Source organism: Porites lutea, chromosome 5 (genome assembly GCF_958299795.1).
Source record: "Porites lutea chromosome 5, jaPorLute2.1, whole genome shotgun sequence".
NCBI lineage: Eukaryota > Metazoa > Cnidaria > Anthozoa > Scleractinia > Poritidae > Porites > Porites lutea.
In genome coordinates this window covers 834518-860812 of record NC_133205.1, presented here as the reverse complement: position 1 = coordinate 860812, position 26295 = coordinate 834518, and the positions used below count along the sequence as shown (strand labels likewise).

At 37.5% G+C, this 26295-nt stretch overlaps 3 protein-coding genes across 3 annotated transcripts in view; 2 read left to right on the top strand and 1 right to left on the bottom strand.

Moving 5' to 3' along the window:
• The window catches only part of LOC140939115 (spatacsin-like), a 39514-nt gene extending 34942 nt beyond the window's left edge, over positions 1–4572 (bottom strand). The window contains exons 1-4 of the mRNA XM_073388674.1: positions 4360–4572; positions 1384–1583; positions 667–918; positions 32–100 (exon numbers count right to left, since the gene is read on the bottom strand). Of these exons, the coding sequence (XP_073244775.1) occupies positions 32–100; positions 667–918; positions 1384–1583; positions 4360–4544 (706 nt within the window). The 5' untranslated portion in view covers positions 4545–4572. The remainder of the gene's footprint in view (positions 1–31; positions 101–666; positions 919–1383; positions 1584–4359) is intronic.
• A 57-nt stretch (positions 4573–4629) lies between these two features.
• Positions 4630–9968, top strand: LOC140939114 (protein FAM219A-like). The gene is made up of 7 exons (XM_073388673.1): positions 4630–4802; positions 4924–4990; positions 6033–6102; positions 6776–6856; positions 7021–7090; positions 7259–7302; positions 8141–9968. The coding sequence occupies exons 1-7, from the start codon at positions 4743–4745 to the stop codon at positions 8250–8252; spliced, it is 504 nt and encodes a 167-aa protein (XP_073244774.1). The 5' UTR covers positions 4630–4742; the 3' UTR covers positions 8253–9968.
• A 2698-nt stretch (positions 9969–12666) lies between these two features.
• On the top strand, positions 12667–25089 carry LOC140936606 (peptidyl-glycine alpha-amidating monooxygenase B-like). The gene is made up of 19 exons (XM_073386103.1): positions 12667–12972; positions 14119–14173; positions 14650–14737; positions 15383–15477; positions 15601–15684; positions 16231–16279; positions 16730–16797; positions 17106–17189; positions 17478–17554; positions 17829–17879; positions 18077–18135; positions 18535–19179; positions 19611–19730; positions 19832–19904; positions 20281–20426; positions 21203–21285; positions 21720–21914; positions 22139–22254; positions 22670–25089. Exons 1-19 carry the CDS (start codon positions 12793–12795, stop codon positions 23465–23467), a joined length of 3066 nt encoding a protein of 1021 aa, XP_073242204.1. The 5' UTR covers positions 12667–12792; the 3' UTR covers positions 23468–25089.
• The last annotated feature ends 1206 nt before the right edge of the window (positions 25090–26295 follow it).

Sequence of the window (26295 nt, the reverse complement as noted above, 5' to 3'; positions counted from 1 at the left end):
TTAAAACAAAGTGTTAGAGTCAGCTACAAACCTTGCATAATAAAATTGTCAGGCATCCACACATCAACTGAACCAATAAAAATATTCAAGTTGTGAATTACTTTAAATGTCAAGGACACATAAAACAGCAGTTACAGCAGGTACCAAAAGGCAGATTTTCACACAAAAATATATCTCTACATTTTGCAACCACATTATAGTACATTCAATACAACTGTCGTTGGGACACAGCATGGCCAAGTGCAACCAAGTTCTCAGGGTTCACTCAGGTTCCCTGCTTACAGGGAGAAGCCTGGGAACCAGGATCGGCCAAGCGACCAGAGCCTGGACTAGCAATCTGAATGGCCTGTGTTCAATTTCTTCTTTGACCACTGGCTGGATTTGTCCTTGATAATACCAAGTTCAAATCCCCTTCCATACTTGTAAATAGCCAACTGGTTGGCATCCCACCAGCTAGGAGAGATTACTAATATTGCTACCCTCTTTCAATATTCAAGGATGTTATTCTCATGGTTTGATCCTCTAGAGAATGATAAGCATATGCTTAATGAGGCAAAAAAATACAAACAAAGATTTGCCTATGCACTCAATAATTCCCCTGATCTTCTCTTTAATCATTTCTCTTTTCAATTTCAGACTGTAAACTTAGTGGTAGTAAAAGGATACGCACAACACCATTGGACAGTAGAGTGAAAATGAACTTGTGACTCCTCCTAACTACTTTAACCAGCCCTGACTGAACAATGTCTGTGTTTCTCACAGATTGTTTTATATCAAAGCAAACTGATACAGCAGTGATGCTCTTGGTCAAAGACAACACAGCCACAAATGTCTTATCTAGCAGTAGAGTTATCTCATGTCTCACTGGTTCCACGCTTGTGCTTACAAAAACAAGGTCTACTTCATCACCAAGCCAATCTGTAAACAACAAAGAAACCCCTTTAAGTAGAGGTATTTGCAGACCTGTTTACATAGCTCACAACAGCTTTCCATAAAGCGGTTATTTTAAAACAGAGATTACTGGAGTATTGCTTAATCAGGAAAAGATTGCTGTAAAGAAGCAGTCAATCTTGCTCCCAGGGCCCCCTCTTGGTCCTCCACTGAGAGGACCATGGGAACAAGGTTGTGAAAGCAGTAAGGGTAAAATATTTTGTATCTAGTGGCACTCGAGAGGAACTGAGAATTTAAGACTGTCGATAATATTCTTACATCATATAAATGTTATTTACAGATTACCTATCCAAAACCTGGATGATAATTAGAATAAAAGGGGAGGAAAAAGAAAAATTTCCCTCGCTTAATGTGGCTACAAAATTCTGACTTTCTTTACATAAAAATCTGTTAATGTCAATAACATTATTTCTAATACACAGATTTTCATACCTTTTCCTCTATCATGTAGAAGCCCTTTCAGCAAGTCTTTAGCAACAACAGCATCACAGGTAACCGATAAATCCTCAAAAGCTTTAGAAATGGAATATAATTCTATACTGGCATCTGACTTTACTGCAGCAAAATGGTCTTCTGATAAATCATGCTGAACACTTTCATTCACACAGTCTTGACACAAACTCCACCTGAATCTTCACAAAAAGTGAATAATTAGCACTTAAAAAAAGTCCCATCTGCTAGCCTAGGATAAGAAGGTTTTCTTGCTGTGCAAGAAACTTTCAAAGCTAGTTACTTGTCCTATGGGAAAGGGTCCAGGTAAGTCATCTCTAAAGCCTGGTTTCCATACATGTATGATTGCTGTGATCACTGCGATTGCTAGAAAAAAAGGTTCAGCAATAGTAGCAATCATATCAAAACCACTCTCCAGTTATCGTAGCGATCACACGTAGTTACTAAAACAAGGAATGACCTACAATGACCTACAATGACCTACAATGACCTACAATGATCTACAATGACCTACAATGACCTACAATGATCTACAATGATCTACAATGACCTACAATGAGCTACTATGACCGAACGTGTAGCCCCTGTAATGAGCTAAAATGAAGATTTTAGAAAAAGACAAAAAAAAAAGACTAGGGGACGTGTGTCATAGTTACTAAAACAAGGAATAACCTACAATGACCTACAATGACCTACAATGATCTACGATGAGCTACTACGTGCTATAATGAGCTACTATGAGCTAAAATGAGTTAAAATAAGCCCTACAATGAGCTACAAAATGACAGACAATGATGTTTGTCGTGTGTCACGCCTGGATGTGACACTAGGCTCATAGTATTAAATTGCCAAGCACATTTTGGAAAGGCAAAACAAAAATTGTGCCTGATCTCAGGTAACTTGAGAAACTTGAAAATAGATTATTGCAATCGCGTTTTTACTGGTATAGCACTATCATACCCTGTATTGACGGAAGTCATGCAGGCACTCCCTTATTTGGCCTAGATGGGTATGGGCCGCTGAGCAGGATATGGATTTTACTATTTAGCGTTACAAACAGAGCATCCTGTTGGACCGAAAGCCATTTAAAGGGTCTTATGATGTCTTATACAGGCCAGGGTACTTAAAAAAAAAATGAACAATTTTTCTTTTGAACAGGGTCAGAATTTGAAGGCCTCCTTTGTTCATCTCTACCCTTACGTCCCTTGAAGATCCCCCCGGATCGGCTGTTGGGGTGTGTTTGTTGAATTTGTTTGAAAAAAAGACAAGACAAAATAAAACTAATGTGAAAGGTTGCAAGGGATGGTTTGGACAAAAGTCACAGTATCATCATACATATATTATTACACTGTAAATTTATCTCCAAGCGTAATAATTAGAGATGCTGTCATCGTTAAATGGGCTGTCATGCAGTAGACTAAACGCGTTACGTTTACGCACACGTGTCCCCTGATCTTTTTTTTTTGTCTTTTTCTAAAATCTTCATTTTAGCTCATTACAGGGATTACACGTTCGGTCATAGTAGCTCATTGTAGGTCATTGTAGATCATTGTAGGTCATTGTAGGTCATTGTAGGTCATTGTAGATCATTGTAGGTCATTGTAGGTCATTCCTTGTTTTAGTAACTACGAGCGATCACAGCCATCATAGCGACAACGATCACTGAGATGTCTGAAATAGAGAAAGTTCTTTCTCAGCAATCATGGTGATCACAGTGATTATAGGGAAACCACTCTCCAGCGATCATAGCAATTGCAGCGACAGCAAAAAGACCAGTATGCAATGCGTACGCTCACCTGTTTCAAGATGGCTGCCACCATGAGAACCCAGAAATCACTGGATTTGCCACTTTTTACGGAGGAAGTGCAAAAATACGACTGCCTTTACAACGAATTTTCAACAGAATATAGAGACAAGCACAAGAAAAACAATTGCTGGAAAGAAATTGGGAAAAATTTGACCTGAGTCCTGATCAGGCCGAGAAAAAAGTTAAAAACACAAGAACAGGCTATGGGAGATTTTTAAAGAAATCTGTGCCATCTGGTTCTGGAAGAGAGGTAGTACCAGTGTTGAATTTGAAGAATGGTGCGAACGATGTTGTCAGACCCAGGTCCCCTCAATACTTTCTCAGTGATCACATAGCAGCCATTATATGGAAACCATCAATTGCGATGATTGCTGGAACTATGATCACAGTGATCATATGGAAATCGAGCTTAATAAAGTCATTAACTAAGTCTAGCAAAAAGTGGCCCTGGGCCAGGAAAATGTGATAGCTGCTTGCTCAAAGGACAAGCCGGAATTCAAGTTTTTTTCAAGTCCTGATTAGTGAGCAAATGCTGTTTGTCTTGTACCAGGGGCAATAAGGCAAGACTTCCCTGTTGTTTTCATTCATTATAGACTTTATAAAATTCTTGTAAATTACACTGCATATGGTATTACAACTAAAAATACAGCTTGGGTCATAAAAATGAGGTTCAAGCAAGCTGCAAAGGGCTGCTGATTCCACTACAGTTTGAACCTTGTAATTGACGTCCTACTTCCAACCATCTCATAGTGACACACCCCCTGCCATGGTGTTGCTGTACTTCCTATCCCAGTTTGAAGTGATCTCTATGAATCATGGGTTCCAGCTACACAGGGTACTCAGAGACACTTTTAGTGATCACGCTGCCCATTTCTCTCTTTCTTTCTGTCTTTTCTTCCTTTTTTTATCATTTACTACTTCATATCTCAGTATACCCAGCTGGTATCTTACTTTAATAATTTTCATGAGCAATTTTCTAGATAAGATTGCCGCGAAGCATAATATTATACATTTAAGCTTATTACATATTAACTTATTTGTACGAGATAGTAAGATAGTGCTGCGCGCATAACAAATGAGGCTGTACGCAAATTTTACCAAATAAAGTATCATCACTAAAGATATCCTGAGTTATCAAAAACATAGCTTACTGTTTGATACTCGGAAGGGCGCATTTTGCATCGCTCTTTAGGTTCCAAAGCTGTAGTGTTTGATCAAAGCCAAGGAATGCCAACACTCGACATCTGCGTGACACTTCAGCGGTTTCTAACGACCACGGATCAACGCTTCTATCGAATTTTTTGAAGATGACAGGAAGACTCCTTCCAGTCGCCATCTTGTTTTTGTCGCCTGTATACTACGTGATGAGATACATGGCGTATATGACAAGTCTTATTTCCCATCAGGAAATCCCATGATGACTCGCGTGTTAGAAAAACTATAATGGCGCAGGAATGATTTCCGGTGGAATAACCTTATAAATTGAAGGATTAGCCAGATATGAGAGTAATTCATCGGGTAAATTAGAATTTAAATGTCCAGTCAAAGTAACGGACGCTTTGTGTCTTTACCAGACAGCGAAAATGATTCAAAGGTAAAGAATATCGTTGTGCTAATAACACGTCTTTGATCCAGTCTTGCTTTGTTTATAGATGTAGTTTGTTGAGTGGTGTTGATTTAATTTCTGGGGTGACTCATCATTATTTTATTTCTAGGTCATAACAAAGGAAGATGTTAGTCTTTCAAGACTGATAAAGCCGTCACCTCTACAAAAAAGACTAGGTTAGCCGGGCATTTTCATAAATTAAGACTTAAGCTTAACTTTTAATTTCGATTCGTATTTAGAATGATCCGTTTTGGGGAGTGTTGCAATAGATTAAAACTTTTATCTATCTTAGGTCATCCACCCTGTTTAAATCCTAATCTACGTCTTCTTTATTTGGCTTTAACAAAACCAAAATAAGAAACTTTTTGTGAGAACAAAATTTCTTTTTATTATTTGAGCTTATCAAAGCTCACTTAAGTGCTTCATGTCGAGTGATGATGAATTATTTAAGCTTACATAGAGTTGTTTTTTGTATACTGGAGTCATATATTTTCATGAAGCCATCATTTGTATCGTATTATAAAATAACTTTTTTGCAAACCTTTCCCTGCTGTTATTGAAACAATTCTTGGGGCAATATTAATTTTATATCTTATTATCTTTGAGATCTAGCCGATGAGTTTTAATCAGCCGATATTAAAGCTCACTTGGGTATTATGCAGAGTGCTGAATGGCCACAGAACACCACACGACTCTGAAGTTTAGTGATTAAGGTTAGAAAACTGGGTGAGTCAATTTCCAGTGAGGGTTATTATATATTGGGCAAACTAAACTGGAACTTGACTCACTCAGTTTTCTAACCCAATAATTGCTGAACTTAAGTTATTCACTGTGCAGATTTAAGCCTTATAAGCATTGGGACGGAAGGGGAGGTGATCATTCAGTAGTACGGTCACATTAATTCACATTAAATCTAAAAGATGATGAGAATTTCAAGATATTCTTTGAGAAGCCATGATCCTCTTGAAATAAGCTGTTCATTTTGCCAACAAGTTTTTGACAGTCAAATGGCTTTTGTTACTTTTAGGGGACTGTCGCTCTATAGAGGAAATAAGCAGAAACATTTCAGCAAATAATATTTACCTGTGATGTTTCAAAGAATTTGGATGTCATTTTTCAACCCAAAATTTGCATTGTTGCCTATTTGCACATCAAAGTCCAAGCTGATTAAATATGTCAAGTGCTGTGAATTTTCTTTACTTTTTGTTTGACATGTAGAAGAACAGCTTCAAAAATCAAGAAAATCAACCACCTCAAATGGAACTCTTCGAAAAGGACATACAAATGGGTAGGTTACAAGTTTACTGCACTAGGGTTTTAAGGCCAGAGGTTTGTTCAGAGAATGTGATTGATTGACAGTATCTCTTGCTGGGATTCCTAGAACAATATTAATTTTTCACCAAAAGTATAGTCTCCGATCTGGAGACGTTTCTCCTTGCTGAGGGACGTTTCGTGAAACGTCCCTCAGTGGCGATGAGTGAGGAGAAATGTCTGCCGTTCGCAGGCTACCAAAAGTAAATCTTAAGCTTGAGGTGTTTTGTGCCTTTACATTTAATTATGATCATGTGACATTCCATGTGACCAAAAATTGAAAATGAAGGAAATTGGTGAATTGGTGGCAAATATACTTTGTTTGGATAAATGAATTGGAAAAAATAAATTGGTATTTCTAAATATGCAGCACCAAAGCTTGTACATGTACATACATTGTATGTGTGTTCTAAGAGGTTTTTTTGCATGTAAACACTCCAAATTCCCTGAAGATAAAATGAAATCTGCCTCATTCTTATTATTCATTGGACTTTGCAACAGATGAGCATTTTCATATGTAACTCATTTATTTTATAACAAAATTTCCAGACTAGCAAGCCATCAAGACTGTATTTTAAATCCTGTTGACTTTGTGTACTTGTCCTGAGGCAGACTCTAATTTTCCAACTTTCTTACTTTTATTTTAATAGGGTTTCATCAAGCAAAAATGGTACAATAAGACATAGTAGTAATTCAGATGAAAGACCTTTATTTCAAGTAGAATCTGACAGGTACTGTAAGTCAAATGAATACAATGTTGCAGTGATGTTAATAGCTGAGAAGTATAAGAAGTAAAAGTTATTAATTGACAGAATTATAGTATTCTCTTCAGTCATTAGTTAACAAATGACTATAGTTAATAATTATTTGGCTGGTTGTTTTGTTTTTTTAACAGTGACGAGGAGCTAAATGTGACCCATTTTACCAAACCACCTATAAATGTTTCTGTGACACAGAATTCTAAGGTAAGTGGAGGTATTTAGAAAGGTAGCCCTGACTTCAAAATTTGTTTTACATCACATTCATTTGAACAAATAATTATTTATTGTTATATTCTTTTGCATTCAACCTTTTTTTATTAGCCTCCTCTATTATCACTGACATCGACAAATACTTTCTTTTCATCTTATTAGAATCTCGCAGACTGTACACAGCAGCTTTTAAAAGATGGATACAGGTTAGAGTGGCAATTATTTATGTTTGTGTAACTTGTCGAAAAAACGTATGAAAGTGATCGTCTTATGGTGTACAAATGTAGTTAGTCCTAAAACTTAAAGTATAATAATTATGTCTTCACAGTCAATTAATACCTGAAACCACAAAGGCTGAGCCATGCATGATCATTGTATCAGTTCTCATTGTTTTAACATTTGATCATGAGGTTGAAACATGTATACAACTTGTACTGTCTGTCCAAGGCTCGAAAGAAACTTTAATTCCCACTTGTCCAGTGGTTGCACCTATTGCTTGCCCATAGCCACTTCCTGCTCATCTTAGTCCATGAGTTTGGTAGAGGATGACCTGGCTGTACCCTTGCCCCAGCAAGAAAGTCTACTTGTCCCGGACAACTAGACTGCATGGGACTTTTTTCTAGCCCTGTTGTAGCTAAAACATCATGTAAATATAACTGTATACTTATCCTAGAGGGACCCTGACTTACTTTCTAATGATGAAAGAGATAGGTTTTACTTTTTAAGGAGGTGTGCATGTTGCATCTTGGATGCAGTCATTGCTTTGCTTCAGCCAATGAAAATATTTTATTGCCACTTTTGTTTCCTAACTGACAACAGCAAGGCTCGATTTCCAGGCACCTTTTTACATCCTTCTTCCAGAGACAGTTGGATCACTGGTTTGTGCTGCTTCCACCCTTTTTTAATTCATAGTGATCCTTAGCCATGTTGTGTGTGAAGAAACATGCAAAATGGCTGGTAATCAATCCTAAGAAACCACAGTGTGTAATTTTCTTGGTTGTGGTCCTATTCATTTTTGGAAAAATGATTTGTTTTTATTCACAGACTAGATGAAATATCTGATGAAGAGGACTTAGATCTTATACCACCACGGCCTGTGGATGATAGATGTCAATGCTGTGGAGCTGTGACGTTGCAGGGCTGTGTCATTTCCTGATCATCATTTCAAATTTAAGAGAATTTTTTTAAGATAATAAAGGATGTAGTTTTATATTAAGATTTGAAACATACATAGCCAGTACTAGTGGAACAAACATTCTCCACAATTTTATTAGCTGTGTCCAAGTCTACACAGTTAAGATTATTCACACTTAAACTTCCTATAATTCTTTTTATTTTAAAAATTATACCTGGTTCAATATTTGATTAGCCTCATACACAGATTTTCTTTTGGCTCATTATGCCCTGCACGTGCGGGGAGGGTGTGTGTCCCATACTGAAAAGAACCTTGGGATGCATTTCCATCTTGGGTGTTCAGGATAGAAAGCTAATATTTTTAACCATAAAGGCATCGCTTAACATTACATGTGAAGAATTATCTGTGTAAAACAAACAAAGTGTCATCATACTGGGGTGTTGAACATAGCATTTGATGTCAACATCTAACAAAAAGCTCTTTTTAGTGATGCCTCCTTTTAGCCTGAATTTCATCCGATTACTTTGAGTCGTTATCTTTAGACATCAAACAATTGCTGAGCTACACCCAGACTGGTGTCCTTTAGGGGTTTAGTAATAATAAATTCTAATTTTCTAAGGAGCATCCTGGTCACATTCATATGGAAGTTGCCCCCCTATATTATGTACTCCTTCTCCAGATTGGTGCATGATAGCCTCTTCTGCAAGCAACTCTTTTATTGTAATGGTTACACTGGCTGTGAGGGGTCTGAGAACCAGAAAAGGGGAAAAGAAAGAGGAGGAGTCACTGTCACCCCTTTTCTCTCCCCATTCTCCCAGGCATCACTGTCCTGTTTTAGAGTACAGGTGCAGAGGAGGCTAGGTGCGTGGGGAGCCAAAGAAAAACATCGTATTTGACCAGGCAGTAAGCCAAAAAAGATAAGAGTGAGGTCTAATTGGAGGTGGAATAGAATAAATTTTGGTGTCTGATCATAGAACTCATACCCAGAACTGATGGCAATTCAGTTAAAGAGGTTACAAGATATATCTGGGCTTGAGTAGACATTTGATGTACAGTTAGTCAGTATGATGTTGTTCTCTATAGTCAGCAATAATATAGCAAATTAATCTTTTGAAAACTTAAACTGATTGGTGGGTTTTCTGGAGAAGTTTATACTGGGAGTTTCCAAAAAAAAAACTGGGAAGAAAGAATAAGATGGTTTTTAAAAAATTCCTTTAGAAAATGTCTGTGACTGATTGCGATACTGGTGCCTCAGTTCCTTAGAATTTACAAGTGGCTCATTTTCATCACATGCTTTTGATTTCCTTGAAATGTTCTGATTTCTTTTTTAAAAATACTTTTATTCATGTAAATGCAGTTTTGGTTTTTCCCATGACAGTATAAAACTTTCACACTTCTTTCAGGGCTTTTATTTGTTTTATAATGTCTGTTTGTTTAATTTTGTTTTACTTTCTTGTTTGTTTGTTTTTCAGGCCGAGTTATTATTGATTTAAATTGAGATCAAGTCATTTTCCCTTGTCTACACTTAAACAGGTCTTATCATTGATGTCAATAATTATTATTGTTCAAAACTAAAGAAAAGCAATAGCAAAGTTTTGGACACTAATATTATTTTTGAGTCACCATTTTGGTTGTTTATGAGCTAGAGTGTAGCCAATTAGGAAAATACTGGTGGGGAATTCAACTGAAATATGATTAACATTATTTAAAAAAGATTAAAGTATTTAATAAAACTGATAGTCTTGACTGTGATAATTTCTTAGACAAATATGAGCGACTGAGAAGAAAAATGAAAGATTTATAACGTGACATTTTGGGGTCGTCATGACTCCATTATCAAATGAGATGTTAGTAATTTTACAATCGAGCAAATGTAAGAGATGAGAAGAAATAATGAGTGAGTAAGGATAATTGTACTGAAGTTTCGAAGAACTCGAAGTCAGTTTGTAAGTGACGTTTTTTTTCACCTTTGCCATGGTGGTACCAATATCGAGGGCTTGGTAGTCGACAGGCTAAAGCAATCTAGTATTTGCATTTATCTAGCCTGCAAGCAGGCTCACTTGTGGGAGTGCGGGGAAAATTTTTTGGTTTTGTGATGGCAGCTCTGCCGCTAAATTTTTCCCCCAACTCACACAAGTGAGCCCGCTCACAGGCTAGTTTTGATTGTGGGTGACAAGAGGAGCCCCAAATCCTAATCTCCAAGTTGTTATTATGCATGCGACACAGATGTATGTAGCCAGCATTTGAATGGGCTTCCACTAAGAATGAATGGAATGCACATAACACAAATTTTGATCATGTGTGATTTGACCTTCTACCTCTTGTAATCTGATCACACGTGTTTTGACCGTCTGCCATGTAAAACTTACACAAAACACAGCGTTACAGCAAAAGTGTTTTGACCTTTGATCGCTGTCACCCACACTCCCTAACCTTTGGTTATTACTAGTCATAGACATGATATTCAGATTGTCTAAGGTCTGGAGAGTCAGGGACCAGTTGCTTGAAGCAATGTGAGATAAACACAGAGGATTTTCTACAACTCATTTCCTTTGCACCAGAGGATTTTCTCACATGGAATCATGGATAACTGGGCAAAAGGAAGACTATGGAATAGGAGGAAAAAAATAAGTGGAGCAGTTGATAGGAAACCCTACTTATCTCAAGCTTATTAATGCAACAGCATTCTGGGCCTCTGGGGCTATCAAATCATTGAAAATGGTTTTCTTTATGAATTTTCTCACTGGGTTCCCGGAAAAGATTAAGTTCAATGACTGCACAGACATCACAAGACATTGATTATAGATTATCAGCTTCAAATATAGACAAAATATTTATTTGGAAAGCTTTCTTCCTTTCAACATTATTAAATTTTGAAATGACAATACAATAAGCGCATTTTCACCAAGCTTGAAATAATATTATTAGTTTGTTCCAAAAATGAAAACATTAAATGGCGAATTACATGTATGATGAAATACAAAATAACCAAATACTTGATGGTCAGATGATTACACATGGGCAAAAGAATGAATTAAAAGACCGATTAAACAAGAGAAGTGTGACGTCAGGTTACCATGGTGCCAAGATTTCTGGATCTCAACAATCTTTCTTTGACAGAGATGGCCATTTGGATTGTTGAACGAAGGAAGAGAGTATGGGCTACTGGTTTCTTCCTGAGTACAAGTTCACGCAAGGGACAGTCATACATGTCATTTTGTTCTGCCATATTTGCAGGACAACGGTTTGTTGAGATCCAAAACTTTTGCTACCATGGCAACATGACATAATGACTTCTCTTATAGGTCTTATTCACGATACCTGACATCTTTGCATGCGTTCAAGGACTAATGGGATAAAAGCAATGTCGTGTGTTTTCTCAGGGGGCAAACAAGTGAAAAAAATTGGCATTGGAGGAAATCAAGGTTGAGTTTGTTTTTTTCTAGAAAATAAGAAATGAAGACCTTTTCATCTTAAATACGATAATGTCAAAATATGGGTGGAGGGACCGTAGATGTCCTCATGGCAAACAGTAACGATGTAAATCTTGCCAAAACTCAATATATATGTTTTCCATTACTTTTAAATTGTCTTCTTCTTGAGATAGAATAAAGAAACTAGACTGCGATCACTTGTATTGGCAAATTTTATCACTTGATTGCCCCCTGAAATACCACGTGACGTAGCTTTTATCCCATCGATCCTAGAGCGCGTGCAAAGTTGGCGGGCATCGTGATTAAGGTCGAAGGTCTATTCTCTTGACTCCCCCCAACCTCCTTCTCCATTTTTTACTCGCAATGTCCAGTACAGATCTTTTATCGTGGTTTCATCGTTATGTCTCCTTCCAAGCAGTTTTCTTCTACACTGTCCTCGCGCAAAATTATTTTTTTTCTCCTATACGTTCTTCCAATCCACTTCCAGCAAACTAACCAGGGGGGAGTGACAGTTTCTACACCACTCGCGTACGCCATCAAATATTTTCATTTTTCGACGAAACTCTTCTTTCCAAGGCAAACGTTTCGTTATTTTTCTGATTTCTTATTTTCTTCTTTTCTTTTTTCTTCACCATGTTGAATGTTCTCTACGATTTTTCTGCCTGCGTGTCCTTGGCCATGTTCTCCCGTGCTTTTGTTTTGCCCTGCCTCCTTCTTCGATTTTCCTTTGCGCGAATGTCCAGCTGAGTGCAGACTTTCGTCATAGTTGTATTCCTCGTATTCATCTGTATTTTCCATTCTTTCAATCAATGAATACACCAGAGATCTTGATAACTACTTTTGGGAATACTTTGATCACAATTTGATGATTCAAACCTTTTCCTTTCGATCTGTATACCAGTGGGAATGCTGGGAAGTCAGTTTGCATACATTAGCATATCTTAACCTCAAAGTGAGCTTCCCCTGAAACTGACCAAAGCGTAAACTTTTTCGGATTACTTTCAGGAAGTGTCAGCCTGACTTGTGATCGCAATTTCTCGGAAACCTTCGATCAGCTGTTTAAGATAAACCAGTTTTCCTTTTGGCTTCTTTTTAACTAGCGTATCTCGCTACAAACTGGACTTTCCATGGGTTTACGTTGGTTTTGTTGTCGCGATAGTTTGTTCACTGTCCTCCTATATTATCTGATGTGCAGCGATGTTTTTTTCTGCAAGGCTGCGGATCCATGGAATGTTTACGAGCAGAATAGTGACAGTCTATCTGAAAGAATCATCACCATCAAAATGCCTGGAACCCGTCCACTAAAGGCGAGTACTCATCACATTTTCACTTCACTTGACGACACAAAATTGACTAGTTGTCATGTCTTCGTTTCAATAATTTTAATTCAGCGAGGGAATTTTTTATCTGTTTCTGTGACGATGTGTTAAATTTTTTTCACAGTTTATTGTTAAAAGACTTACATTTATTAAGCTATGATACTTATAAACGTGACATTCGGTCTTTTTAATATTGATGTGTTCACAACTAGCTGATCTAAGAGTTTCATTTGGGGAAAAAGGTGAGTCGCATTGCCGAGATAAGCATCCATTTTAGGCTGATCGTTAATTTAATTTGATTCGTAGCTGTTTATTTGGCATTCTCTTTGGCTGTGCGGTTAATCTAGTATGAGAAGTTAAGACTTGTTTACTAAAAGGAGGTAAATTAACTATTGAATTAAGTCTTATTTTATTTTCATTCTGTACTTATATTATTTTGGTTGCAAAACTAACAAAACCTTTGGTCTGTATAATACTGAATTACAGGCAATATTAGATGGAAGTTTTATTTTTAGTTGTTATACACAACTCTTTTGCTTGGTATAATGAAGCAGTTGGAAGAAAATTTTCCAAAGCAGTGCACATAGTATCTGTAACCCAAGAATTGCGAAGGAGAATGGTTCTAGTTACTTCTATTCATCCATCCATGGAACTATTTTTTTCAATGCAAATTCATGGTATATGATTGATTGCTAGAAAAAGAACTAATTAACAACTATTCCACGAGTGTACATAGGCTATTAGATGGTAGATAGCCAACAAGGTGCGTAGTGCAGAGTTGGCTATAATCGTCTCATATCTAACAAGCACGAGTGGAATAATTTATTAAAAATGCCGACAAAATATGGAGAATTCTTTGTAAAAACAACCGATTTTCAGCTTGTTTTTAATTTTGAGCAGAGGCATACAATATTATTACCATATTGGAGAGCATGGTACCCGTATAATGGCTCATATACCATGATGGCTAGGCCAATCAGAGCTCTAGAATTGCATTATCCAATGATTCAGTTTTTAATACTGAGCGTTAGATAAGGAACTTTTTGAGTGGGTTGTAAACAACACTTCCTTTCTTTATTTAATTTAAAGTCTCGACCGGAAATTCATAACTTACTGAGATGTTTTATTCCATAGAGGGACACCTATCTTTGTACAGCCGTAAGGCTTTCACCTCAGAAACAATACATAGGTAGGTGTATGTTTTTGGCCTGCGGAAATGAAAGTAAGCAACAAAGACTTATTAAATAAAGCAATCAGAACTTGGAATGTTCTTCATTTGGTTAAGTAATTAAATAATCAACCTATCAATACCATCCCTGAATTGACTCACAAATAGTTTGTGCTGCTTGGTGGTCACTTCACTAGTGAAAAAGAGTACCATGAGTTTTTGTGACTGTTTAGTCATAGATTTATTCCTAATGAAACATAGAGAGATTTGGTCAGTTGCTTTTGTGGTGGTTTAGGTTTACATTCAAGAAATGCTTTTGGCAATGAATCTCAATGTCAAAAGTATTTTACAGACAAAATAAAAGTGATTTGGACCATTGGCTTTTTTGAAACATTAAAGAGCAAAGTCTTAGAGGACCTTATTGCAGAAAGGCCAGGGAGGACCCTGGTTTCTCTGGGAAGGTGAAATAATTACTGATGTGTGCTCTGTTTTTGAAGTTAATTTTGAGCCAAGTGCTTCACAAGAGACAGCACATCACATGCTGTTGTTTGGATGTGGCACTCCAGGCGCTGACATCTCCAGCTGGTAAGGAACTCATTTACACATATACTGTACCTGTACATGTGCTGTAGATGTGCCATACCTACGCTGTACATGTATGTGTTATAGACTTGTACAGTATATCATAAAATCACAGTAGTGTTCTACTGGAAGGCAGAGTGGACTTCAGATTGTAAGGTCTGGTTTTGAGTCTTAGCCATGTCATCATGATTTTTTCCCCTAACAAGAAAGTACTTAGTTTGGTTGCATTGTCCCCTCCACTCAGGTATACTTGGGTAGGAATGGGTACATTGTATAATGCTCCCACTAGATCCAGGATGTTACTTATGACTTTAGAGGGGCATACCGGTACCCTACTGACACCTTCATGTAGAGACTCAGTTTGAAAATTTTTCGGTATGGATATGCAAATTAGTGAAGTTAAAATTTGCACATGGGGAAATAAAAATCATTAAAAAAAATTATAGAAATTGTCTTTTGTTCATTGTACATGTACAATGTATCTGGTCAGAGGTATCCACATTCATGTCATGACCCCGCTTCTTGATTGAAAGTCTGTACAGCCGTAAGGTGTTTGGTTGTGACTGTGGTCTTTAGACTAGAGGTCTATGTGTCATGTCTCCACATCTTGAAAAAATGCAACAGAATAATGTTTGTTTCTTCCATCAGGAATTGCAAAGATGGACCATACGGTGAATGCAGGAGTGGACAAAAAATTCTCTATGCATGGGCCAAGAATGCACCTCCAAAATATTTGCCCAAAGGTTACTAAATCTCTAAAATGTCTTTTAATCTCAGGATATATTTATTTTTTATAAGCATTTTTAAATGTAAAGAGAAACTTACCACTAATTTTAATTGTCAAATTGTGTTATTATCATCCTTAGATGTTGGATTTGCAATCGGTGGAGACTCTGGTATTGACTATCTTGTGCTACAAGTACATTATGCATCTGTGGATAAATTTCAAAGTAAGGACATCATTCAATTAAACTGCTGCATTTTCATTCTAATAATTATACTTTTTGTAAAATCCTTAATAATGTATAGTACCATGAAATGTTTTATTAAAGAGGTTTCATTTGAATTGTACATGTATCAGGGCTCAAAAACACTTGAATTCCACATCTCTTCCTTTGGGCAAGCAGCTCAGTTCTTTTGCTTACTCGGCGCCACTTCTTGCTCATCTTAGGTAATGATTTTGTTAGGGGATGACATTTCTGGACCATTGCCCTTTGGGCAAGTAAGCTTTAAAAGTCACTTGCCCAGCAACAATATCTAATAGTCCTGTACTTGCAGACAGGACTTTTTTTGAGCTCTGTGTAGAATTACAAAAAGTTAAAATGAGAATTGTCTCACTCTACCTACATGTAACTCATCCTAACAGTAAAAGGATTAGTCTCTGAAAATTTATCAGCAGTAACTGCTAGGAAATTATAGTTGGTCAGTTTATAATTTGGTTATCTGCTCTCTTAAATTAATTAAAATGTGTATGGTATTATTTCATTGCTGTCTAGGTGGGGCTACAGATCACTCAGGATTCGTTCTTCACACTAGACAACAAAGGTACATGTGGTGTAAATATCAGTCTTTGTTCAATTATTTTTAAATTATGTTTAAAGGTCCACATACCTTTTCATGTTTATAACTGGCATGCAGCAAGTTGTACAATTCATGTAGCCTCTGCCAACAGCTACCCTATTCTCTATCATGGATGCACAAGTTTTGTAGAGCGATTTGAAAGCATAATGGCTTGTAAATGGTGTGTTTTTCTGTAGGGTGGCTACAGGGTGACACATGACAGAAGATCAAGGTGATGCAATTGGCAAACTAGGGTAGAGCCGGTTGGAAACCAGTTTAATGTATTCAGCTAAATTCCCGGACAAAAATAATGGTTGTTTGGAAAAGCTACTTTCTAGGCCCAGTGCATACCACAAAAGGTAGCCTCTGCTAGGCAGGGTAAAAAGAGATAGAAGCCTTTTGTTAATTTTCTTTTTTTTTGAATTTCTCTTTCAGTCTTCCATATGGAGGGGGAATTTATCTACTCTGGGCATACAGTGCCTCCATTCCACCTGAAACATCTGGTTTGTACTGAAGCCTCCCTGTTGTTTACTTGTCATTATTTTCTTGGACTCTCTATTACATGCAGGCAGAAACCATTTTCAGGCAGACAGTTACTCATGTTCAGGGTCTTCTGGGTTTCAAAGTAAACATGTAGACTATAATATATAAAACAAGTGTTTTTCAAAAAGACTTCTTATCACACCCTGTCGTTATGGACTCTTTCCCATAAGGACTCTAACTCGCAGCCCTGAGGGTGTCTGCAATAGCAGGTGTTTACTGAATTGCACTAGTTCATGACTTTAATTTACTGGTTTTATTTTAATTTTAGGTGTGCATGTTGATGTGGCATGTGAATATAAAAAATCTGTTCCAATGTTTGCCTTTGCATTCCGCACTCACGCTCACTCACTTGGTATGTTGTAAAAGTAAAGATTTGTTATTAGAATATTTAATCCATAAATGTATCCCTTAGTAAAGTTTAAAATATTTTTTAGTAATAACAGAAAACAATCAGAACAATCAGTGTTGCACAATTTCCAGATATTAGCCATACTATTATAATAATTATTATTAAATATTTGAGAAAATGTGTAGTTGCAGATCATTGATTTCATGAAAATTTTGCAAAGAACACAAAGATTGGATAGTTACATGTATTTATTTTAAAATCTGTACATTACATTTCCTGTAACCATTTCAGCAACAGTGATCACTGGATATAGAATCCGTGATGGTGTATGGACTTTGCTAGGCAAGGGAGACCCCCAAGCCCCCCAGGTAATGAAATATTATTATTATTAAGATGGAATCCATCAGGAAATTGAGTAATTTTAATTTTCTCCTTAATATGGACACTGGAGAAAAGATGTCCAGATGTCTACAGTATAGAGGTGTTCTAACTATAGAGGTAGAGACAGATTTTTTTTGCACTTTTGAAACTAACTAAAGAAAGTTGTTGCAATTGCAATTGCACTGAAATGTAACATGTTGTTTTAAAAGAACCAAACTTACATGTAACTAATAGGAACTGCACCTTTTTTAATTTTTGCAGGCATTTTATCCCATGAAGGCCACTTTTGAGATAAGGAAAGGTGACATTCTGGTAAGACTGGGTTTCATCATTAATATAATGTGATGTCCTTCCTTTACATACATGGAAATTTTACCCCTACACTGAATTCTAGTTGGTTCTGGTCAGAATATTGAAGCATGAAGAAAGTAAGAAAGCTTGTGCTTGGTATTCAATTTATAGTGTAAATGTTTTTGGCTATTTACTCATCACTAAATATATTATTGCAGGCTGCTCATTGCACATATGATTCAAGAGGACATCATCTACGTAAGGTAGTCCATATGGGGTAAGTTAGCCTATGTAGCAAGTGTTTTTCAATGGAGTTATTGTGTGAAAGTCAGAGTAAGAGCAAAAGAAATGGAAGATCAAAGCGGAAGGGAGGGGAAAATTTTGCTGACGTTTTTTATTGTATGGGGGGCAGAAACTTGACCTCGACCATACAAACGTCTGTGAAATACCACGACTTTGCAGAGCTACTCTGTGTCTTCATTTGTTTTCTACAAATCACTTTCAAACTTGGCAACTTTACTGATTTTAAGGTATGTTTTGCTAACTGACTCTTACTGGTCCCAGTCAGAAGTTGAAAAAACCTTTGGAAGGGTCTTGTTGGAAAGATTCAATAACACTAAGTGCGAAATTATGTAATCTGACATTGTAAAATGTTTTGGTACACTTGAAATTTCAGGGCAAGTGGCAATGATGAGATGTGCAATTTTTACATCATGTATTACAGTAATACAGAGCTTCTGCAGTACTCGGGTGGAGACTGTGGAGAACAGGACCATGATGAAATCTTCAAACATTTTCCAGCAGGTTCTGATACACCTCTTGAACCACAATCACCTGAACATAAAGCAACATCCAACCCTGTTGTGAGTCCTACCTCTGGGATTCCATCTAAACACACACAGAGAACACCTGTGGTATCTCCAAGTGTTAAGTTAGAGCCTGGTGGAGACGACTCTTCATCACCAAAATCTTCATCTGGTTCTGATAATATTTCTCTTCCAACTGAAGCAGTTACTCAAAAAGTCACTTACATGAAGGTTTCTCCTACTGCAATGTCATACAAACAAACAAGTTCACCACCAACAAAGAGCCAAACAGTTCCTGATGGGGGTAGTGTGGGTGCAGTGTCTAATCCTGTAATACCTGTAGAAAAACCCACTACCACTCCCCAGAGTCACTCCTCAGAGCTGCATGTTGTTTCTAACTGGCCAAGTTTATCAGCATTGGAAAAGTCCCAATTGGGACAAGTTACAGGTGTTTCGATGGACTCAAAGGGCCAGGTTATAGTGTTTCATCGTGGTAGCAGGATTTGGGATGACAGGTATAACATCAAAATATTACATTCTTAACCAGGTCGTGGTAGTAAAAAGCCAAGGGTGGGTTTACTTGGGTAAAATTTTGCTGGGCATGAACCGCAGGCCTCTCGGCACCCCTACCCTATTATAGTCTATTCTGTGGCCAAATGTAGACCCCATCTTAGTCACTTTTGGGAAAATGGAATTTTCGTTATCCCAACTTAGTAACTTTCTGTTTATGTATCTACGTTATAATTAAAGCCTTTTAAATAGGTATTCCTGAAATAAATTGACACGTTGGTTAAACTTAATGAAGTAAAAAATCTTCCCATTTTTAAATCTCTACCTACCTGAATTTTCTGATCCTCCAAATCCCGAAAATGTGCGATCCATAAAAGTAATTGGAAATATTTTTCAGTTAGGAATGCCCTCACGGTTGTAACATTTTCTTTCACAGTACGTTTGATTCATCGAATGTTTTCCGTAATGCCGACGTTGTTGGCACCATATCAGAACACGCTGTATGGATCATAGACTCTGTGACCGGAAAAGTGCGAGGATTTTGGGGCAAGAACATGTAAGTAGTTTTTCTTCAAGAGCTCGGATCCTTTGTTGAGTGTCTTCTTGGTATTATGTTAAGGCTCTTTGTCTAAGTAATATGCTTCTATTCTATTGCAGGTTTTATTTGCCCCATGGACTGACAGTTGATCATGAAGACAACTTGTGGCTTACTGATGTTGCTAGTCATCAGGTTAGTTTATATGTTAAGTGTTTGAAGATTAATTTTGTCGTGACGTGCGATTGGTTAACATATTGATCTTTCCCTTCTTTATGGATTCACCTGGCTCTCGGTTAGCAAAACAGTAACAGTAAATGGCGTTTAATAAAAATACAAATCGCGTTCTAAGCCCTTTTTGTGGCTTCATGAACTAGGACGTGCTTATGAAAATAGCATCGTTTATACCCTAAACTGTAAAAAATGATATAAATTCTCAAACGAGAGGCAGTCGTCAAAGCATTTTCCTCGCTCTTTTGCACCACAAACGGTAATTAAATATTTAACAAAGTGGTGAAAAATGTACTTGTGTAAAGTTAAACTGAAATGTTGTTTATTTTTTTCGTTGTAGGTTTTTAAGTTTTCGCCGCTGAGTGATCGAACCCAGCGTCTTCTTGCATTAGGAGACAAACTTGTTCCAGGATCTGGTAATTCTCGATTCTGTAAACCGACATCTGTTGCTGTGGATAAAAATGGAGAATTCTATGTTGCGGATGGGTAAGTAAAAATAGCAAATTATTTGTCTTTATGTGAAAGCAGAGTTGCAACTACCCTGCGAGCAAGCTCTCTAATTACGGCAAGCGAGGCGAGCCTCAAGGGAATGCGCGCGCGGCTCTTGAGTGTCTTCTCGCTATTTCCCCAATTGGAGAGCTTGCTCGCAGGCAAAGTTGCAACAATGCTTTAATTCAAAGGTAACCCCCCTGCAATTTATAATGGAAGATACATGACACTAGTCAGTGGACAGTTTGGCCCGTTGGATACACTTTTAAAGTACAATCGAATTAACCTTTAACAAAACAACTGAGCTAAGTAACATTATGATCTAGACAGAGTGACATTTGGTAGTTTCAAGAGCTGATAAACCTTTAGCATGAGAAAACAAGAAAACAGCAGACATTTTGCGACGCTACCACTGGTTTTCTCGCGAAATGATGTCCGAGGAACGAGCGCAGGTATTTCATACTGATGAAGTGTCACTATCCAGATGTGGGTAGTGTTTCTGCGAAATTTGCTGTAGTTTAATTACACTTGTTTATAAATTATTTACGACAGGTTTACATTCGTAACTTCTTTTTTTATTTCTTTTTTATTAATAATATAACATGTACATCAATAAAGACTGAACTACTTCAAATACACAAAATACACTACCTACATGTAATAATGTAATAATACATTTCGCAACTGTGATTTTTTTTAATTTGAAAAACAAAAGAAAAGAAAGAACCCAAGTCGATCGTTTAAACTGTTCAATTCTTCGTTGTTTTTTACAGTTACTGCAATTCTCGTATTATGAAGTTTTCCGCTTCTGGAAAGCTTCTGAGTCAATGGGGACAAAAGTCTTACAGTAGTCCAGGTAACGTTTACTTTAGTTTCTGAATTTCTTGTGTCAGTGTATCAACTGTTCTTGTCAACGGTACTGCAGACACTGCAGTGATCATAATAAAGGTGATTTCTCACGTTCTTAGCTTCCCTAGTACCTGTATCAAGAAACCAATTCACATATTCACGTGTATGGGAAACCGTTTTGAATTAAAACTACTTGATAATTAATGTAGATGTAGATTTAAACTGTATTGCTATCAACTTGCATACAAGTGAAGCCAATGACAAGAAATGTGGTTGGACTATAACGTCGAAAAGGTTTTGGACTAAAATTCTTCCTTGTGATCATTCAAATTAAACCTCGTTAGTCTTTTTTGGCAGATTGTCGTTCCTTGCGATTACATTTTTAATTTAATTTGATGTCGCTCTTGGTAACACTCATGTCCTTTATTTATGCTACCCCAGGTGTCCCTGCCCCTGGCTCGTTCTTCATTCCACATGGTCTCGCTCTAGACAGTAAACGACATTCTCTGTATGTTGCCGATAGAGAGAATGGACGCGTTCAGGTGTTCAACTCTATCACCACTAGTTTTATAGGACAAATAAAGCTTCCAGAGTTTGGAGGGCTTGTTTATGCTGTGGATTACAATGACAACGAACGTAAGTTTCTTCAATCATGACAGAATATTCTGTATGGCTTATGAGTTATTAAGATAACGCTATGATTCTAAACGACAACATCAAAATTTTTTCCCAAGAGAGGAGGACTTCAAAGGGCGAAAATATCTTTAATAATAAGCAGGATGAACTGCTTTATAGAGGGTTTTAAACCTCTTGTACAAAAGGCAAAACGAAAACAATTTTTCGGATATTTTGTCTTTCAGAAGGAGGAGTTCTGCACGTGGTCAATGGACCTAATAAGGATCGGCCCGTACAGGGGTTCACAATTCGTGTTTCTGATGGAACCCTTCTGCAAACATGGCCCACAGAAAAAGGACAGGTACAGAAGTGATAGTCAGTCATTTCTAGTTTGCTTTGCGTCAAACTAGTTAACTCAAATAGTAGTGTGGAGTACTTTATACTAACAGTGGCTGAAATGCTAATTTATGTACAGTTGAACCTCCAGTCCACAACGGCCTCCTTGGGGACAGAGGAAAGTGGCCGTTGTAAAGAGGTTTGAACAGAAATGTGACTGTTGTAGAGAGGTGGCCGTTAGTGGATCGAGATTTGACTGTGTGGCGCGCGCAAATCAAACAACTGGCTTGACCAATGGCAGAGCGACAAATTGGGTACCGGAAGTCGAGTTTAGTCGTTTTCGCGCGCTTTCCGGTCGTTAAATGATGTTCTCGTTCTGTTGCTAAATCAGGCTAATATGTAAGTGTGTAATTTATTTATTTATTTGTTTATTGCTGCAGGCTCTTTCCCAGCCTCACGACGTAGTGTCATCCGTTGATGGAACGGAGGTATACGTTGTAGAACTCAATCCAAACAGTGTGTGGAAACTTTCCTCGAAGCAGCAACCTGTGGATGTTCCGTCAATATCTACTGTTTCGGCTGTAACAAACAACATTGCTCAAAAAAACAGTCAGCCCAGTCCTAAACCAACCAGTGAAAAGGTTCATACAGAGCAATCACATCACGGCCCTCGTGTTTTAGATTTGGTTGAAGAGAAGGCCAGTTTGGTCCCAACAGATTATGACTCAACCACTGCGACAGGAACCGAAAATAACGGCTCACAAAGACATGGAGATGTTAAAAGTGGGAATGCGAACCTCAGTCAAGTGGAGTCAATGCACCACAACAAATCCACTAGTCCAGTAAAAGGTGATATGGGAAACAATTTAGCCGAACCTGTTACTAAAGCCTCATCAGATAAGAACAATTCTACAGGCGCACCAGAAAGTGATACTCTAGACGGTGATGACAGCCGCGATGACGTAACAGCGGGCGTAATTCCCGCGCTGGTTATTCTGTCGGTGCTTGCTGTTCCCATTGTGTTCCTGCTCCTTATTAGCATCACACTGCGCGTGCGTGCTTACCGTCGTGACAAACATCTTCAAACGAACGGTTTCCATGGAAGCAGGAAGAATTTGTCAGTGGGGAGGACACGGGGCTGGTGGTCATACATGAATTGCTGTGACAGGCAGAAGTACAAGTTTAACAGGGTCACGCTACAGGACTTTTACAGTGATTCGGACAGCGATGGCGTGTAAACAATGAAACAACAACAAAATATAAATTTACGGTTACGGCCCTATTCGCGAAAAATAATGCTTAGGTTTTCGAAGTTCGATGGTCTTACAAAGTTTGTTAGATTGTTGTAAATGTGAAATGGAGTCAGGTCATAAGTAGGTTGAATATGATCTACTGAGTGAATGCAGTCCTTAAGTTAGGGACAGTAGTTGCAGTTGCTCAAAAATTTTTAAAACATACCATAAACACTTAACGCAAGAATGTGATAACTTTAGTGTTTCGTAATAGTTTGTCAGCAATATAAGGCAAACTCAGTATGTCTTAATTGGCTGCCATGCAGTACTACAAGGACGAAAAAAAGTTTGATCCATTAGACACAAAATATAACTTAATTTTAATAAAAGAACACGTACGCACGCTTTCGATTCCATCACGAGACAAACGTTCATCTCCATCACTTGATAAAGTTTCCGTGATGGAATCGAAAGCTTGTGCGTGCTTTAAGTTTTATCGTGGAGTTTGAAAACTCGTTCATAATAAACATTATTGTAACAGGATCAAGTAACTCTTTCCTCACTAATATTAATGAAAGCCATCCTCAAGGCAGCTTCAAGTAAATAGACCTCTATAGCTGAAAGTTTTGTTTTCCCAACGTCATGTGATAATGCCCCAGAGAACTGTTTCTTTCAAATTTGGTCTTATTCACGCCCATATGTACACAAAATTTACAAGAAAAACGGCGAATTCGCTTGACCAACATTAGCTTAAGAGGTCTATTGCGCCAATACTTTTCACAATAAATATGCAAATTAGTTCTTTATTTAAGTGTGAATAATATTTTTAAATGTCGTTTGCTTCATGTCGGGCATTAAATTGGATTTTATTTTTACGCCCGTTAAAAACGGCAAGGTATGCCTGTCAGTCAAATTTTGCCTTGTGGAGCGTCTTTAAAGTAAACAATTAATTTGTGTCAACTCAACATTCGGCATGCGTGGCTACTGAGAGACGCAGTAAAAGCAATGTTGTATTTCCGTAGACTATATTATGTTTTTAGATCTCTGGTGCGTAGCTCTGTCAACATGGCACGCGGTTACAAGAATAAGAAAAAAGCACAAAAATTTGATTCTAGCCCGGTGACAGTAGAGCTGTGTACTTAGTGAAACCTGTGAATTTGCATCCTTGTTAGAGCTGTGTGGTGTCTATTGGCCAGCAGACTACGTCGTTCAGTCTTGCAGGACGTACCACTGCATCATAACTATATACCAGTAGTATGTCTAGGTCTATGTGTACCCTCGGTATGGGTGGGAAACCCGCATAGGTTTAGCGTACGGGGTAGGTGATGGAAGGGAGGAGGGGAGGGGAGAATCTTGCGTACGAGAAGACAAATTGAGCGCTTGGTTTCGCCCATCCACCCACCTCACAATCTGCCAGAGCTTAGCCTGGGTTACAACAATAAGGATTCACTGCAGTGCGTTGTTTGTCCGTTATCTTTTTATGATTGTAACCTGAATACACGTTCTCTCTAATTTTCTACTTGTGATTATAGTTAACACGATATTTTTCTTTCACTAAGTTAAATTTCTTTCCAGATGCTTGACAGTACCTGATTTATTTTACTAATAAAATACCCTTTCACGAGTTATTACCTGTTGCATAATTTCATTCATACGGTGTTAGAATCACCGATAATGGCTAAATATCAATTGCATTTGTTTCCATTGATTTGAAAGCCTTCGAAATATATATGTGTGTATACATGTATACCGGCACATGTTTTTAAACTCCACTGTGAGGCAGGAGAAACAAAGTCATCAGTTACGGAAAAGATACACGTCTTACAGTTCGCGATTAAATTTGGTCGTGAATTGTTCCAGGCAACAACCGTGATAAAATATGAACTTTCTAAATCGGCATAAACTACAATGCTTATGAGACTTTTAGAACATATATTATTTCATAAGTTTAAAGAGAAAACAATTTTTTTCTCTCGTTCCCCGCTATTACGGACTCTGGCTATTACAGACTCTAAATCTCCCCCCGACGTTGTCGGTAATAACGGAAGTCGACTATAATTTTAAGTTGTTAAAATCTGATTGGCTCCCTGTTATCAAATATCGACTAATATCACACTTATTAAACCCTACAACGCACACAAATATACGTACCCTCCTTAAGACCACTAACAAAATAGTTTAAAAGTGAATTCTTGAGCTAGGATTTTACTATTTTGGGTTATGTCACTAAACACTGATCCATTGTTTAAAGGATTTTCTGATTCCTATTCTATTTTTTTTTTTTCGCTTTTTGAACCGGTTTATTTAACCAGAAATCAAATTAGAGGAAACCATTAAAAGCACGAAAAGCTCATGTCACCTGCTTTTCATAACGTCATGGTCCTCGAAAAGTCAGAACGTAATTCAAGCGATGTACTTCTGTGTAAGCCGCTAAAAAGCACATTGTCTTATTTTATCTTATAATCATGATCAGTAATAGAACTTAGTTTTCATTTTTTATGTTTGCTTTGCAGAAAAATCATTTGGAAAGTGAGTACAATTTTAACCTGTTACCATTAATTGCTCTCAAAAACAAACTGCAGTGACTTATCAAATAGATTCAGGCATCAAATGATTAGATTGTCACAAAGTTGAGTAAGTATCATGGACGCCATATTAGCCTGCGCAGCAAGCGCTTCCCCGCGAGTTCGTCGAGAAAGCTGGGACGAAAGCCAAAAAAAACTTTTTTTTGTTCCCGCTCTAACTTTCTCGGATAACTCAATTGGAAACGCTTGCTAGGCAGGCAAACGCAATATGAAAAGCGCAAATAGTCAGCAGTGTATCTGGTACATGAG